Below are 19,078 nucleotides of genomic sequence, written 5' to 3' on the forward strand. Positions count from 1 at the left end.
GGATAAAGTATCTTGCTGAATCATCTTATTTATTTTATTTATTTCAATATCAACACACACAACCATCACAGGGTAAACCCAATTCGACTGGCGGAACTACATACAAGTGTGAGATAAGCAGTTGAATTACTGTAAACACCGATACAATCTTACCAACAGGTAAATTTTTAAATATTAGATAAAATGCGATTTTATCTACCTACGCATCTGAAACAATTTATAAACTTAAAATGGTTACGAAAATTGGTTATTATTCTATTCCAGGATGTTTCACTGAATATTATGTATTACATATCAGTTGTATGTAGTTTTCATTATGTGCACAAAAAATATATATATTTTAAGGCTATTGGTGTTTAGGCTAAAAATGTATGGGTGATGAACAATGTCGATTTAAATTTCTCAGTTATTATACGCTTCATCACTACTGGTTAATTGAAACAATTCTCCGTATGAGGACTGCTGACACTGTGATGGGGACATTATAACTGCGGGAGGAAGTAATGACGAAGTCAGACATGAAATAATACTTGCGAGTGTACATTAAAGACTCGATGAGATTAATGTTTGGATGTCTGGTGACTTCAGGAAGACTTCAAAATTTTCGGATACCACATACCAAAAGGAGAAAGTTGTCATATTCCCATGTAACTGTTTGTATTTTAGCAAAGAAGTACGCTAAAGGTTCCAAAAATCTCAATTAATAATCATATGTATTCCATCTGTTTGTGCGAGGTTTCAACAGCTCAAAACTGTAGAACATAATTGTAGTATTAATCCTCACAAAGCAGGTGCCATTATAACTGATATCTTTATAAACAATAATATAGATAAAAAAATTAAATACAGATAGCTGAAGTAGTCCGTGATTCTGACTTGCATTTGACTATTTATTTTAAACTAACTTTTACTCGCGACTCCACTCGCATGAAAGTATTTTCCAGGATCAAAGTCCCGCTACATATTTTTCCGAAATAGAAAATAGTCTATGTCAAAACGCTGGAAGTGTATAAAGCGAAGGAATTAATTATACATAAAGTGCATAGAATATGTATATTATAAGACGCGAAATATGTAAGGCGCAAGAAATTCTATAGAATCTGAAGTATATAACGCACCCTAAGATATTATTATATAATACCGATACACACAGTTCATCCCTACCCTGAATAAATTATGCTTGTATGTTTCTTAGAAGTAAACTCAGTAACAACTGAACGGATTTCGATGATACTTCGCATACGGGTAGACTACAACCTGGACATAAGCTACTTCTCCGGTAATTTACTCCTATGAGGAATAATAGACTTTTTTAAATTGATGGCGTTAGTGTAGACCTTATGAATCGCCAATATTTTTTGGGACTTTTGTAGCAAGAAAGGTTATTACGCGGGTGAAGCCGTAACTCTCAGCATTTTATGTTTTACACATTTATATCTTAGATGGAAAAAGATCTATACACACTACTTGTTGAAAAGAAAGCATAGCAACATAAAATATACTGAGCAACGAATGTACAACTCAAGGGCTTCCTTAAATATTCTCAACGATCAACGTTTTTGAATTGTCAATAGTGCAGTAAACTCGAAAAAAAAAAATTCGAAAAATACCGCACTGTACCGTAAGATAAACAACACGATGCCACAATACTAGATAACTATTACGAAATAATCGCTGTGAAGTGAACTTTATGCTGCTGTAATAAATATTAAAAACTAACAGGCAAGCTAAATTTAGTTACGTGGAATGTAATAACAAAACCAAGGTCAAATTTGGAGTATTTGCGTCCAGTCCCTGGTTCTGAATGAGCGTGTCGTGGACTTGCGACGTAGTTATTTTAGATTTCAAATACACAATTGTTATCTAAGTGTCAACTCGTGTTTTATACGAAATAAAGTGTAGTGCCGACGCCAATTTCAACAAGAAAAGGCAGTAATAAGACGACATCAATAAATATTTAACAATCATTGTCTGTGAAAGATCCGGAATTGATACACAAAAATAATAACTCGTGGAGGACAGAACGGACGGACTCGCAACAGGAAAATAAAGTGTTGATACGGTATCTATTGTTTACGAGAGATAGTAAGTGATAAGTAATTCTGCCTGGTTTGTTTATTACCGGTGGTGTTTTGTGCTGCGAGTGATCGACGCAAGATGTATTTGAATGGAGTGCGGATTTTTAGCTCGCGATTAGCAGCGGCCCCTACACACTTTGTACGGTAAGTGATGATTAAATGATTTTAGTAACTACCAGGTGTTTCTCGCAGGCGTCTTCTGTGTTTAAAGCCTTTTCGTTTTTTATTAAAGTCCCAAAATCACGGCACTGATCCATAGCTCCATTTGTACGAAGCGCCATCTGTTTACAAAACCAGATTTCTAAAATCTATAATTTTCTACGCGAGCTAATCACCAAGATACAAAGAAGCCTATGTGATTCAACATGTATTCATACAGGACATGGCTTATGCGTGTATCTCATCCAAATCCCTCCAGTTGTTACTGACTTTACTTCTAACAAATATCCAAACAGTTTCACAAACATTGTGTCCATACTCTTAGGAAGATTATATCTTGTATTATTTCTTGATAGTATCTTATCATCATTAGATTGACTAGGTTTCATAATTTTAGATGTAAATATTGCGACGTAAAAATTAGTACATAAGATTAAAAGCACTAGGGATTTCCGAACCACTTATACGATAAAAATAAAATGAGGAATGACGCTTCGCTACGAAGCGTTTATGATGCATTCACCGATAGTTTGCATAAATGTCAAGAAACAATTCCGTCTTTAAATAATTCCTTGCTAGTGCTTCCGTAAAGTCAGCTATATTTGTAATCCTTTTTTAATTTATTTTTTTATAATTCCTCTGACTACGTGGGAAGCAAGACAACATATCAGGCAACTCTCCTGTTCGTTTTCCAACCTTCTGTTATTATTTACTCTCTTCTGTATATCCAGGAGTATCACAGTGAACAGCACAGCGGTGGAAGTTGAAGAGGGGACTGCTCATCTCAAGTCATGGAAGGAGATCCCGGGCCCTTCATCTTTGCCCTTGCTAGGGTCTCTGCACCACTTCATACCCGGTGGTACGTTCGATACACGACTATTTTACCTACTTTAAGTATAACATAATTAAATTAAGATTTTTCGTCAATCTTTTATCATCTAAAAGATACGAGAGTGCAACTACTAACAACACGCTTTTTTATTTTTTTTCCCGTGGAAAAAACGCGTTTTCACTACCACCCCTCAGGGGTTGAGTAGAAAGGGAATGCTGATTTCACCGGTCTTACAGTCCAATGTCGACACTCTCCTCCCCGAGGCAATTCTTGTGCGCTTGATCCTCACACCAAATGCACGCCCATGCATGTGTGCCGCGGCCCTAGGCACACAGTTCAGTGTGTATACCTCTTGGTTATATAACTCATTGAGGCCTATAAGGGACCGCGAACATTTCCCCTCCCACTTCACTCCGCCCATCCTGCTATTTTCCCGTTCCTTTCCCTTCGCTTCAACCCCTTTTTCTCCTCTTCCTCTTTCCTCCAGGGCTCTGCAGTCGTTAAGCGGGGGGGTACGTAGTATCACATTCGCTTGTCTCCCCGGTGGTGACAGCGGGGCCTGTACTTAAAAAAAATTGTCGATACTCGGGAGTATAGCATCCTCCGAGCGAGCATTGCACCGAGTCCCTAACCCCGGTATACCTTATACCAGGGATGTTATGGAGCTCCGTAACCGTAACCGAAACTATCGGATATCCGAAATAAAAATATATCCATAACCGTAACCGTATCCGTTATGAAAGTTTCGGATAAGTTACGGATAATATGTTTCGACAGGTTTCTGTTTCACCGCTCACACGCCATCTTGTATATGTAGTTTTTTTGTAATTTTTAGTCATAATATAACCTCATTTATAAATAGTATATTTTTTTTTATTTAGGAGTAGGTACTTATTTAATAAAGAGAAGGAATAGTGGTGGGTTACGTACTAATTGATTTATAAAGACAAAATGCGTCCAAAGTATGTACTTTAATTTGACATTTTTTGATCAAGTTGAAGGTAATTTAGCAAAATGAAAACAGTGTGACAAAAACTTTTCACGAAGAGGTGGTGGGACTAATTCACTGAAACTTCATCTCAAATTAAAACACAGAGGCTTTCCGAACACCTATGTCCCCCAATTAGTTCATCGATAGTTAATAATCGACGATGACGACGAACGATAGTTAGTAATCGTCGCCTTACTGTATTACATAGTATTTTTATTTTACTTTAATCTAATATCCATAACCGAAACTATCCGAAACTACCGGAAAATCCGAAATAAATTCATATCCGTAACCGTATCCGAAACCGATATAATTTTATTCCTATATCCATATCCGTATCCATATCCGAAATTTCATATCCATAACATCCCTGCCCTATACCAGCATACCAACCATATGATATACCAGCGTATTGGACGGCCTCGGGACATCGTGTTGCACTGAGATAGGTACAAGTAACAATCCTTGAGCAATATCACCTGTCTTATTGAACGAAGCTTAGACATTCCAATACATTTAAGGACGGCTTAAATTTTAAATAAAAATTTAAGGACGTCTTAGACGTCTCGACATCAGAGGACTAACTATCCGCATTGTTGTCCACCTCAAAGTCGCTGTAGGCAGGCGAACGGCCTCCCAATGCTCGTCCCGCGAACCACTCATTTATCTCGCGTATTCTAGGATCTTCTTTCCAAAAATATTTAAGGTATAGACACGGTAAATCTACGATTTTATTACATGCCATATATTACCCGCAATCTGTATAATCCAGTATTCTATACAATTCCTAGGCAATGTATAAAAGCCTGAAACGTTTAGGGAATGTATAGCATGTTATTTATTTGATACTTTGCGAAGACATTCTATACAATAGCACAACACAGACAGTACTTAGGTAGGTACTGAGTGTTAAAGAAGTTATATGTATTTATTTCTGAAACTCCCTAGTCGCTGCCACGGCTTTCTCGCTCGCTCGGCTCAATTATAACCTAACCTGACCTGACCGAACCTGAATCTCGAAAATTTCTATACCATCACTTTATCAGAACCCAAACAAAAAGCAGAATATTTCGTAAAAAACATTGTTATGTATTTAATTTATTCACTATTTTATAGGTTAGTAAGTATTTAACATTAATAAATGTAAATAAAAATCTATTTACTTATTGCCAGTGAACCACGACGTACCACGTACAATGCCCAGGTATTGTGTACATTGACTAGACAAAGTATGTAATGATTTATCATATTCAATCTATTCTATATATTGCCTAGCTATAGAATGCCTGAATTGTACACATTGCCGGTGTATATATGTAGATAGATAGTTTACATGTACGAGCCGGCTAGACCAGATATAATTAATATCTCACAGAAAACTAGCGCATAGTGGCATCTCGTTGCTCCCGTTAGTATGGTATGTGTAATTTCCGGAGGCCCAAACAGTTGTTCAAAACAACGCTGAGCATGTTGCAATTACAATTTGATTTGAAGAGAATGCAATCAATTTTATCTGATATACCTATTTGCAAATTTTAAAGTTGAATACGGAAAAATATTGCGTCATCTTCGGCCTGATTATCATTAAACAAGGTAAAACAATTACCTGTATAGCTAACCATTGCTGCCAGCTCCACTGGTGTTAAAATCCTATTAATATTTTATTGATCCTAGATTATTTTCTGAAATTAAAGCCTCTTCACGGAAAAAGAAAAAAGCCTTCGCGGATGCCTAATGTAGCGCCCTTTTAGGGTATGATTTAAAGAACATTAGAAAAGGTATTTGGATAATGTTTCCTTATCAATTACAGGCATGTTCTACAATTTAGACAGCACTGACTTCGCTCGCAAACTGTACCAGGACTACGGACCCATTGTGAAAGTCGATGGGATGATCGGCATGGATAAGTTAATATTCCTCTACGATGCGGAGAGCGTTTCACAAGTAAGTTTTATTTCACGCGAAAATTAAACTTATTAAGTTTGAATTTAAAAATCATCTCTTACGCAAAATATCGGTACAACTCAGTTCAGCACGTGTGTATGGATTTATGTCTTATTAAACGATTTATCCTTATATCAAGATATCGAGCGATTTAATCAAATATAAAATAAGTATAAGCTAATAACCAAAATACCAAATATATTATCTGCGTGACAAATTAATCATGTTATCGCCGTACTTGTTTATATCACTGTACCATGTACATCAAACACAACCATAGAACGATAACATAGAAAACATGCTAAAATAATTAAGTACTTAATATATTACATCGGTCAATAAGTCCCGGACCTAAGTAAGAAAAAACATTTTTTTACAAAATACGATTTTATTTATCGACTTAGTCTCCTTCAAAAATGATACAGTCAGTTAGCGTCAATTTTAAAAATGTCGATAAATAAATACGATTTCTCAAACACATTTCGTAACTTATTGCAACTTACATAATTGATTTTTAAACAAAAACAAATTGCTCAAAATTATGAATTCAGAATAATAAGGCACTTTTAATGACAATACATTTTAATTAGCCTAAGACTATATCTAAAAAATAATATTGTTAAAGTCCCCTAAATCAGTTTCAGATAACAATGATGTAGATTTCCAGTTTGATTGATCATAAATTAATCATTCGAAACGAAAATGTCACGAGCAAATTTTAATGTGGTCATCTTATTCAGTATCCAATTGCATGAAAAATTGCAAAAAACACACACATGGATAATCACCAATTCATATGTATTTTCTTTTCACACGCCATGCTCAACACAAATTCCGAGACAGGTTCTACACATATTAAGTTTGTAACATTTTAGTTAAAATAATATATTTACGTGTTTATGTGTTTGACAATTACTAAAAGTAGTATTTAATACTTATAACAAAAACACATGTACTAGAAAATAACAATTTTAATCAAATTCGTTCACAAATAAGCAAAAGAGTAAGAACATAAAAATATAGCTAGCGAAATGCAACGATTGTGAACGTCCGAACGATTCTAAGTAAAATGCAAGCAAAAATGTATCGCCAACGCAGTGGTCCGCTGGCCAGCCGGTTCAGTTTCGCGCCCTTTTTCTTTTTTTTCGCACGACTAACCACATCACCTTACTCATTATATAATAAAAATAAGTATTTTAAACTAAATAAACCTTTACAGTCCACAATACGTCAGACACATTCACGATCCGACACAATTTAGGTGATGTAATATTTTGAAAAATATCATAAAGATCGCATTTTTTTAATTAAGATGCATAATTTTAACCAATGTATATAAATAACTAAAAACCATAAAGTATTCATTGTTTTACTCATTCTTGTATATAGAAGCTGTATTATCGCGAAGGAATAAGATTGATGTTTCGTATCTTTTATTTTAGTGTGAGAGAGTATTGTCATAAAATCCAATGATAATGCATCATTTGCTTTGGGCGTGCAATTTTTTACATTATCATATGAGTCAAATGAGATTTAAAGTGCTACGTGGCAATCTTATTTGTACTATATAATAACAGGTATGATTAATCGAAATTATTAAACTTTATAGTCAAGGCTTGCATTGACTCATACGAATCATGACTAATAATCATCAGACTGTGTTTTTGTTTTGTGAATCTAATCTTTTCAACCAACTTTAAAAAAGGAGGAGGTTTCCTATCAATTCAGAGCTCGGTCATTTCTGAACCAATTTAAAAAAAACTAGTTTTTATTCGAAAAAATAATAGGTAAGTATACGTCCAAATTGGTCCCATGGAATTTTTTCCAAACCCGCTTCAGAAATTTGTTATACATATTATAAAACAAAGTCCCTTTTTCTGTCTGTCTAAATCTTATCGATTTTCCACAATCTACTGAATGGATTTTTATGAAATTTGATATCGAGATAGTTTAAAACCTTGGGAAGGTTATAGGCTAATTTCTATCCCGTGAAATATATAGCGGGAATTTTATCACGGAAAACACCTTCACGCGGGCGAAGTCGCGAGCAAAAGCTATTTAAAACTCAAATTACTACAGTTATGATGTCGTCAACGTCAATTAAAATTTTGCTTTCTTGTTACATTTTTGCGTTGGGTTTGCATGAGGCTACTTCTTAAGTACATATAATATAGAATCACACATTTTAATTTCCTATTAAAACTATTAAATGTTATTATTAAATATTATAAAACTGGTGTTGATTCTAATTTCTACCCGTGAACGACGTATTGGGCTATGGTTTGCAATAAATTTAGATTCAGTAAGATTTCTACGACTTTTATTTGTGGAGTAAAATCAGTACATTCGTTAATAATTAGAGAGAGAACAATAAAACACGTTGACGTCTAACCTCTCTCAGTGACTGTCCTGAACCAAGGTTCATAAACCGTTAGTGGGTTGCCCTCATCATAGTATCCCTTATTTTCAAGGGTTGCGAGCGTCTAAAGCGCTTACCCAAAGTCCTGTGTGACTGTCATGTCTAAACAATTTAAAACCGATTCTACTGACACAGAGTCAAGAACATTTTTCCTTTTTATTATACAATTTCATTTCTAAGACAAAGCAATAAGTATAGCACACTCATCTCTGTAAGAATATGTATAACACTAATGTATGTAGTCAACGTTATTGGTATCGAATTCGTAGATAAATTCGTCCACTGTAGAAGGAAGAGAATCGCAAATTTAATATCCGTCACGATTCTCTAATACTCTCAATGCTAATTTTACTGTGACGCGTCAACTATGTAAATATTTATCAGGCCCCTCTCTATTTAGTCTCTAACGCCTTCAAGGTTAACAAGCAAGATCCTTTCGTACATAATACCTACTAGACGATATATGTGAGTAAAAAACTGCAGTCGTAGTGTTTGTATTAGTTAAACTGGCAAAATTGCACAACAAGTATGTTTAACCTTGAGTTTCCATTACCGCGTATATAAAATAATTATCTTCACATACATATCTAAATATTATATAAAAGAAAGATGTCTTAGTTACACTATTTATAACTCAAGAACGGCTGAACCTATTTGGCTGAAAATTGGTGGAGAAGTAGCTTAGAACCAGGAGAAGGACATAGGATAATTTTTACTATTATATAAAGCTAAATTGTTTGTTTGTTTGAACGTGCTAATCTCAGAAACTACGGTTTCGAATTAAAAAATATTTTAGAGTTGGATAGCCCACTTATCGAGAAAGGCGATAGGCTATATATCATCACGCTATAATCAAAAGGAGCGGAGCAGCACGCGGGCGAAGCCGCGAGCAAAAGCTAGTTATAAATAAAAGTACCCCGTCGCGTCTGTCTGTTTGTTTTTCTGAACGCGATAAACTCAAATAGTAGCAAACTGATTTTGATGACATTTCGTATAAAGATGGTTTGAGACATTGGCTACTTTATATTTAAAAAAAATATATATATAACAAGACTTTTACCCCAGAAAGTCTTTTTTATTCTCTGTTGCAGTAGCGATCAATTTATTGTGGAGACAGTTTTGAGGCCTTGTTATTAGCTTGTGGCGGTACAATTAGTGCATATACCGCCATTTTTTACCACTTTAGTGGCGTCAAGGTAGACGCCACTGTAGAGGAACAGATGGTTGCGTTCCTCTATAGAGGGGGAAGATTTCCAGTCAGGCAGATGTTGCGCCTGACCGGCCGCGGCCCCTCCGACGGTTCCTATTCGGAGATGGTATATATGCAACGCGTCGCTCAAATTGTGCAAGCGTGATTCAGGATCGACGTCGCCATCTATCGTGATTGCTGTGTGATATCACTGTAGTTGCGTCAGTGCATCGATCCTCTTGCAGTTCCGGCGATGTTGACAAGATGGCGGTATATGCACTAATTGTACCGCCACAAGCTATTACAGGGCGATGCCGGGAGAGATCGCTAGTATATTATCTATATATATATATATATATATATATATATATAACTAAAAGATATAAGTTGTCGTTCAACTTATATCTTTTAGTTGTGCTACATATTTCTGTACGTGCGGATGTATTTTATTCTGTTTTTAATTGTGAAGACGATTTCGAATGATTTTAGACACGATTTTAACTTTAGTGAAAACTACTTTTTTTTTATTAGCATTTTGACTTTTAAAAGTCAAAATGCTAATGAAAAACTTACTTACGACAACTTCAACACAATATTATCAGCTATTCTTACAATAAGAGAGGTTAGAAATAATAATAATAATAGCAGGCAGATGTTCTTTTGTTCCCTAATGGTCCCTTAGATATTTGGGTATTAATGAGAGTACAAAAAAAAGTATTATGAACCTTATAAACACACGTTCTGATGACGTTGCAATGGACATTGCTTAACATTGAATTTCTTAACATTTTCGCTTATAACTTTTTTATTTATAGTTCTACGACAAAAGTTACTAGACCAAAGTTGTAGAGAATTTAATTTGCAATAAAAAATGTTTATACATTTTTTTTGTCAGATAAATAGTTTAAGAGATACATCGTAAAAACCATTTCAACCCCTATTTTCAAGATGGCGGCCGTGGGACAAGGGTGGCGACCCCACAAACTTGGTTTTAGCTTTAGACTGACCCCCCCTACACTTCAAAAAAATAAAATTGCGTCCTCTAAAAAACGCAACCCCAAATGTAACTTTTCAATGGACTAATAGTAAAGACGGAAATATAAGACAGAAAGAAATCTAGTAAAAACTTACACTAATAAAAACAGTGACGCAGAAATATTACTTCTCGGACCTAAACGTTATAATATGTAAAATCTAACTTATATGATCTTGTTAGGAGTCTCTTATTCTACCGCGGGTATGGATTCCAGGTGTTACAAAAGGGCATAACATAACTAACTGGAATAGCAGTTCCTGAACTTAGCGACGACCAACGGTGTGTCGTGAGATAATATTAGAGGGGCCTTAAACAATAGGACGATACATCGAATAACCGGGCCGACAGCCAAGCAGCCAATCACGGACGTTAAAAGGATCAAATGGTAGATATTAAAACTTTGACTTTGCGGAAACCAACACCTCAGTCCCCCCCGTGACCATGAAGGCAAAATCTTCGAAACGTCGGGAGAAAATTAAAATATTAAAACCGCGATAAAATACGAAAAATAGTTTAATTTTAATGTCTAACATACGCGTACACATAAGAAATCGTAATAATTGATAATTGATCCGTCTGAATGAGGCTTAAAGATATAATACCACATAATAGTAAACACATATCACACATACATACATATCCTTCTCATTGCAACAGCATTTATTGTATGACGTAATGGACTACTTATTACAAATTTTGATTTGAATTAATTTCTTTTTTGAACATTTATATGTTTATGGTCCTATTTTGTTCATGGTACCAAGAGGTGAGTTCCAAATTTGGAATTTCTTGCTTGGTGGTCACTTTCCAATTAACTTTGGAAACTAATCTAGAGCGTTACTATAATAACAAGCCATAATTAATATATGTGTCTATATTTTATTGCCATGTATGACGAGACGAGATTACCGTTCGCCTAATCGTAAGCAATACGACTGCCCATAAACGGTAGAAACACCATCCAACATCTTGTATTTCAAATTATTGTTTGGTATTCTACTGCGCTCGCCTTCCTGAGACATGTTAAGTCTTATTATGACTAGTGGTTACATTGGATACAATGTCCACATACAATTAACTCAATTACACTTGTGATACAGTTGCCGTGCCTAAATAATTGTAAAAGAACAACATTTCTTTATGGTATTGGGAGTGCTATTAATCACAATCATAAATAAACCGAAATGTAAACATTTCGATAATGTTCAAATACGCGCGCCGCACATTATTCAGCTTTAAGACATATTTAATTATCAAAATTGTATACTTAATTAGCATCATCATCATTATCAAAATCATATTTTATAGAGACATATTGCCCTTCTCTTTATACATTACTTATTTTAAAAAGAACGGTGCGTTAAACGTCGTGTGAATGAATCAATTGATTACTGTAATTTTTTGCTAATAATCTGTGTATACTAATTAAACTAGAGACTATCTTCGGTGCTAGATAATACTCGGTTGCTCTTGGATTTGTAATGAGAAAGAATTTTAGTCCGAGGACTAACTTTAATACCCTTATAAACCTAGATTTTTTAGTCTTGTTTTAAACCCAGTATGAAACTATATTTTTGTAATAAGGCGGCTAATGTCCAGTAGTTACACTGGCTACAAAGTTCTTCAAACAGGTATACAACATTGACTACACGCTGCTGCTTGGCGGCAGATTATTACGGTGGTACTTACCCAGGCAGACTCCCACATATGGATGACTTACCACCAGTAATACTTCAAATTGTATAATTTCTAATGTAATTTTAGGTCCTTCGCGGCGAAAACTGGATGCCTGTTCGTTCCGGTTTCCCTTCACTGGAATACTATAGAAAATACTACAATAAAAGTAAAGATCATGAAGAGAAACCAACGGGACTTCTTACAGAGTAAATATCTACTCACTTTTGTAAATACAATAGAGTGAATGATTTGCTAACCATATACAATTCATTTGCCCGATCCGAATGTCCGTAGCATTAACACCATACCGATACGACGGGTTAGATGGGACACGAAAATTTACTTATAGTGTCCATATTATATAATTGTGTACGTCTTAATTTCCACCTTCATCATCCAAATCATATCTTCAAATTTATTTCATTACAAAATAAAATAAATTCCATATGGGACGCCTTTTGCATCGGAGCTTATAGTCTGCTTAGCATGATTTTGTAGCACCACAAATGCAAATATGCGTCCATAACATGATGATAATATGCGTCACTGATATGCACGCGTGCTTTTAACTTGTCTACGCCTACCATACGAGCTCGTGCGAGATACAAAATATTCTCGATTGTAAATTGTATAAGAGGAGATCGCACGTTGCCGTAATACAAATCCATACTTATGTTATGATGCAAAAGTATCTCTGTTTGTCCGTCACGCTTTTTCTTTTTTCTCTTTCTCTGGTTCTGATTAGGGTAGGTACATAGGTGGTTCGTTTCCTAATACTAACTGAAACGGGTTATTTAATTTGAACTTTTGCCCGTCTGATTGAGTTAAAGGAATCTAGGACAATTATTTCTTTTTTTTAGTCAGCAGGTCTTCTCTGTCCGGAAATGCTGCTGTCGGCAATTGGTTCTATAGTTTTGTAGCACGTGTTAAAAATGCCGGCAGAAGCGTACTGTAATGGACTTAATATGCGTTCAACTTCTGCTTTATACGTACTCATTGCTTTGAATCATATTATCAACACAGTGCGGAACGGCACGGGTCATCTAGTATTTTGACGTAATATTACATTTATTATTCAAATATTTTTAGACATCTTCAGCCGTGGAAGGAATTCCGCTCCGCCGTGAACCCCGTGATGTTACAGCCGAAAACAATAAAGCTGTATACAACTGCAATAGACCAGGTCGCCCAGGATATGATCGCCAGGTATGTGTGAATCGTGCAAAGTGATACTGCGGCCGCAAGATCCCAATCGCTTTTTTTATTTCCAATGAAACAATCGGAACAGACAAAGACTACAAATGACTTATTTTGAGTGGTTTATTGTTGGGATGGGGTTAAAGATTAAGATTGATATCATTTATTGAATACAGCCGTATAGTAGCGCCATTACGTGTTGGCTTCATATAGTTTTACAATGATAACACTCGTTACCAGTATTTATATTATAATACTCATATTATAATACATTCGAATGCTTCTGAAAAGGCTTAATTGTCTGTTAGAACTAAGAAGCAAGCGTCATAATTTCTAAAATAATTTAGATGAAAGAGACCGGTACAAGTACAGTATGTCCTGGATTAATGTGTAGACTAGTTATATCGTGGAAAAATAAACCGAACGAATTGCGAAAGAGTTATAGTGCAGGTATAGCCACGCTATACGTCTTAGTTGAGAATAAACGCTATAAAAGATTCTGTACAGGTGCATATTTTTTTTTATATGGATTCAGCAAAGTGACTGCACTCCACCTGTTGATAAGGGGAATGGGGTTAAAGCAGAGGGACAACTGACAGAAGAATATTATCCCTCGCCTGTCTGAAACAAAATCTAATTAGAAATGAATCTGAATCAAAATCAAAATCTGAATCTGAAAACACAGGTTGATCAAAAAATGCGACATACTAACATAGGCTACTATAGGGTGTTTCACCACCAGCAATAAATATTTTTTATTAACTCGATTTGTATTTTATCTATCCATTAGAATGAGATCATCACGTAACGAAAACAATATGCTGCGTGGGAATTTCGACGTGGAGATGAATCTTTGGGCTCTGGAGTCCATCGCTGTAGTGGCTCTCGGTACAAGGCTGAATTGCTTGGACCCGACACTGAGTGACGACTCGCCAGCCAAGAGACTGATCCAGTGCGTCCATGACTTCTTTAGTGTCTCCGAAGACTTGGACTTCAACCCAAGCATATGGAAGTACATCGCAACACCAAAATTCAAGAAAGCGATGAAACTTTACGAAGAACATGAAAAGTGAGTTTAAAAACATTATTATACTTAAATGATACTGCTTTTATGTACCTACTGTACTATCACTGAGCACAAGCAATGGCCTATTGCATTGGCATTTTCTACTCGTAATTCCGATAATTTGATTTTTAAACGATTATAGACGAATAACGAACTTTTGTTTTGACTAATCTTACAATCTTATAAAAAAATATTTTATTACAGTCTATCAAAATATTTCATTCAAAAAGCAATGAAAGAATTAAAAGCAAACAAAGGAAAATCGAGCGACGAGAAGGGCGTACTTGAAAAGCTGATGGATATCAATGAACAGTACGCATACGTTATGGCCGGTGATATGCTATTCGCTGGTGTGGATACGGTAATTTACTTTATACCATACTACATTAGATTTTTCGCGTGATTGCACTCGTATTAGTATTTTATGGAATAAAAAGATATTTACTTGTACTATGATAATTTAACACTTGGTCTTTATTTGCAACAACGGCACATTTAAACACACATCATATCTTCCTAGTCGACGATATATTTAGACTTCGCTTCGCATAACATCATGTGCAGGGAACTCACTTACTATACGTCAGTATGAGAACTATAAAAACAAACTTTGTCATTCATGATACTAGTCATCACTTGTCACGATCATCTCTCGACGAAGACATAGTATACGAACTAGACTAGTCTGTAAGATGTATAAATGTAACAAATCAATTTTGAATTCCATTAGGCCGCTTACACCATGACAGCCACGCTGTACCTCCTTGCGACGAACCCAGAGAAACAACAGAAACTAAGAGAGGAAGTTCTATCACAATCAGAGAAGAGACCTTACTTGAAAGCGTGCATCAAAGAAGCTATGAGGGTAATGCCAGTGGTGCCTGGCAACATAAGGAAAACTACCAAAGAGTACAACATACTTGGCTACCACATACCGAAAAACGTAAGTAATCCTACATCGCACAATAGACAAAATGCATTTTTTGGTTATTTAGAAGGAATGAGGGAAAATATTATTTTTTAGAATATATACGCAATGGTCGTGCCATTGTCGTCTCTTATTCTGTTGCATGTTGCTATATAACGTCGATTATTGCAATGCTAGTTTTTAATGAGATCACTTAGAATAATGAAATACTTATATTTATAGATGGAAATGATTTTCTCTCATCAAGAGATGTCAGTGATGGAGCAATACTACCCGAGACCTAAAGAGTACATCCCAGAACGTTGGGTGGCCGATAAAGACGACCCTCTGTACCACGGCAATGCGCATCCTTTCGCTCAATCTCCATTTGGCTTCGGAGTTCGCATGTGTATAGGTAAATATTTGCATTCGAACCTACAATTTCAAAAGTATTTTTTAATCAATATAGCTGATATAGACACATAAGGTGAAAATAGAAGCGATATAACATATGGTTAATGACCCTGCATTAGTAACAAATCTACCATGTTTATATCAACTACACTGCACCCAAGAGCACAAAATATTGAGAATTCGACGGCCTTTCTTTCAAATTCCGACTTCGTTCATGAGTTAATTGTAGTTAGACTGTAATGTTAGAATAATAAAATATTCAAATAAGCTAATATGGTAAATCATACTCCACGCATCTCTTTCATTAGAAATGGATCAAAGATCTAGTTTAATGGTTATTATATTTCCAGGTCGTCGCATCGCAGAGCTGGAAGTGGAAACGTTCCTTGGGCGGATCGTGGAGAACTTCAACGTGGAGTGGTTCGGACCTCCTCCGAAAGTAGTTCAAACTGCGCTTAATTACTTCAAGGGACCTTTTAATTTTATTTTCAAAGACATTTGAGAAACTCAATATTTTATATCGCTGTTGATGTATATGTTAAATTAAAAATAATTTAATACATAGGAAACTATCTAACCTGGGTAACTGAATCAACTTAAGTTCTAGTAACAGTTTTTTTAAATAGAGCTTGAAAATTTAAATAGCCACCACATTAGCAGATATTTTTAGGTATCTTAACAATTTGAAGCAATAATTGTGGCGATCACTTTTCCTCAATGACTGATTTCATTATCAAAGAAATGGCTGTCAAATGGTCAGTTTGTAAATATTTGAAAGAGACCTATGTTGAACAGTAATCACCCTGTGACCGATGATAATGATAAAATAGTGTCTTACACACTGTTGTAAGGATGTATCTTTTTTTTATTAAGTATATTATTAAGGTCACGTGATAAAGTCCAGTTTTCAAAAATTCTACTCAAATTTTACTGAACTATTGCGAATGATACGGGTTTATGAAACTCAAACTTAAACCACACACGAAATTGTATCTGCGACTGGATTTTTTTATTATTTTTGCTGTGGTTGTTACATTAGCTAATTTAATTTATATTAAGATAAACTGTTAAGTTATATTTTATTGTAACAACGTTTATTACCCAAATAAATAAAATAAAATAAATAAAATTTCATTGAATGACCAGACGATCTTGCCGTCTGCCTAACGGTAAGCGATGCGACCGCGTATAAACAGTAGAAACACCATCCAACATCTTGAATTACAAAGTATTATTTGACATTCCATCGTCATCCTGAGACATGAAATGGTAAGTCTTATTATGACTAGTAGTTCACTAGATAAAATGTCCTTCAAACCAGAACACAACATTAACTACAAACTGCTGCTTGACGACAGAAATAGACATTGCGGTGGTACCTACCCAGGTGGACTCTCACATATGAAATGACACGACTTACCACCAGTTTACCGCTTACTCGAATTCAGCATTTGTAGGTTTTTCAAAAAAAATTCTTACGACGCGCTCTTGGTCCTTCGTAGTACATTCGCAACCAACATCTCCAACGTGAACACCAATATGCCGACCGTCAAGCTTCTGTTTCTAATAGGCCGACTTTTGCCAAGGTAACAAACTTAAGATGTCAAAAGAATGGAGCGCCAGTCTGATATCAACTGTTGAGCGAGCAGTTTGCTATGATAACTTTACAATAGTATAGTTATAATTACAACCAATAATTGTGATCAATTGTTATTAATTTGTTAATTATTTAGTGATTTAAACAGTAATTGTTATTATTTTATGTTTTTAAATTTCTACTTCTAAGAATATATTGTTTTAACAGCTCCTAATAAATGCCGAATTGTTGGTGTTTTGTGATACATCGAATAAGTAGTGTGCGACTGAGTTAACGCTCAACAAAACCGAAATTAACCGTTTATCTCTTTCCGAATGTGATTATGCAATATTTATCGTCGGATACTGTATGTAAATGAATAAATTATACCTCTAACATAAATTATGACAACTATTGATCAAAACAATGATGTAATTTCTGTTTGGTTATGATTTTTTTTTCTTTGAACGAATAGTGAATGAGGTATCATCATATTTTGTTTCTACGCGTTTGAAACAGTTCGTAAATTGGATATGTAAAAAATGTCTAAAAAAAATACTATACTACTGAAAATACCGCTACAAATTTAAACTCTTTGCTGTGGCAATAGAAGCTAAATTTCGTATGTAATATCGTATCATATGTATTGAAGCTACTAGCAGTCCCAAGGTTCTGACCGTCATGTCATGTCAGCGACCATAATACATATATCCACTAGACGGATAATAACAACGAAACGTTTTCGAACGAATTGCTTCCGTCATCACATCTGACAAAGAGATCCAGTGTAGCAACCACAGATGTGTCGATAGCATCGTAGATAGATGTGTCGATACTCATGTGTCGATAGCCTAGTTGGGTGTGGAACGGACTGCCAAGACGAATGTCCGCAGGTTCAAATCCCAAGGGCACACACCTCTGACTTTTCTAAAAAATCATGTGTGTATTCTTTGTGAATTTATCGTTCGCTTTAACGGTTAAGGAAAACATCGTGAGGAAACCTGCACATCTGAGAAGTTCTCTATAGGAATTTCGAGGGTGTGTGAAGTCTACCAATCCGAACTAGGCCAGCGTGGTGGACTAAGGCCTAATCCCTCTCAGTAGTAGAGGAGGCCCGTGCTCAGTAGTGGGCAAGTATGTAATACAGGGCTGATATTATTATTATAACCACATCTGTGAGCCGTGCACGCTTCCGCGGTGGCGAATAATTAAATATTGTACTTAATGCCCCCTTGTAATGTACGATGCTATGGCAAAAATAGTCATAATTCGAGTTTGGAGAAAAATGATATTTTACATTTCACAGGCAAGTCAATAAATGCAAGTAATTGATCTAAGAATATCAAGTAATAATATTGTATTTAAAATTTTACAGAGTTCATCGAATACTGGCCAAGTTTGAGGCCCGTAACAATCTTATTATATTAGCACCACTTTCCGGCTTGAAGACCGTTTTATTTACACAATGAACCGTCGGCGTCTACTTAACTAGGCAACACGTACATTATATTGGCAGGACTAATCGTAATGCAGTAACCCGCATCGTCAACCCTCAGTTGACAGAAAGAAGTTGAAGAGAAATAATGAGGATTC

The 19,078-nt window shown here is 35.4% G+C and overlaps 1 protein-coding gene across 1 annotated transcript; it reads left to right on the top strand.

Moving 5' to 3' along the window:
* The first annotated feature begins 1,775 nt into the window (after positions 1-1,775).
* Positions 1,776-17,015, top strand: LOC115450151 (cytochrome P450 CYP12A2). Its single transcript, XM_030178134.2, has 10 exons — positions 1,776-2,222; positions 2,969-3,096; positions 5,871-6,004; positions 12,413-12,531; positions 13,415-13,531; positions 14,313-14,591; positions 14,793-14,949; positions 15,319-15,531; positions 15,739-15,910; positions 16,260-17,015. The coding sequence occupies exons 1-10, from the start codon at positions 2,158-2,160 to the stop codon at positions 16,409-16,411; spliced, it is 1,536 nt and encodes a 511-aa protein (XP_030033994.1). The 5' UTR covers positions 1,776-2,157; the 3' UTR covers positions 16,412-17,015.
* Positions 17,016-19,078: the final 2,063 nt, after the last annotated feature.

The sequence above is a fragment of the Manduca sexta genome, chromosome 22 (genome assembly GCF_014839805.1).
Source record: "Manduca sexta isolate Smith_Timp_Sample1 chromosome 22, JHU_Msex_v1.0, whole genome shotgun sequence".
NCBI lineage: Eukaryota > Metazoa > Arthropoda > Insecta > Lepidoptera > Sphingidae > Manduca > Manduca sexta.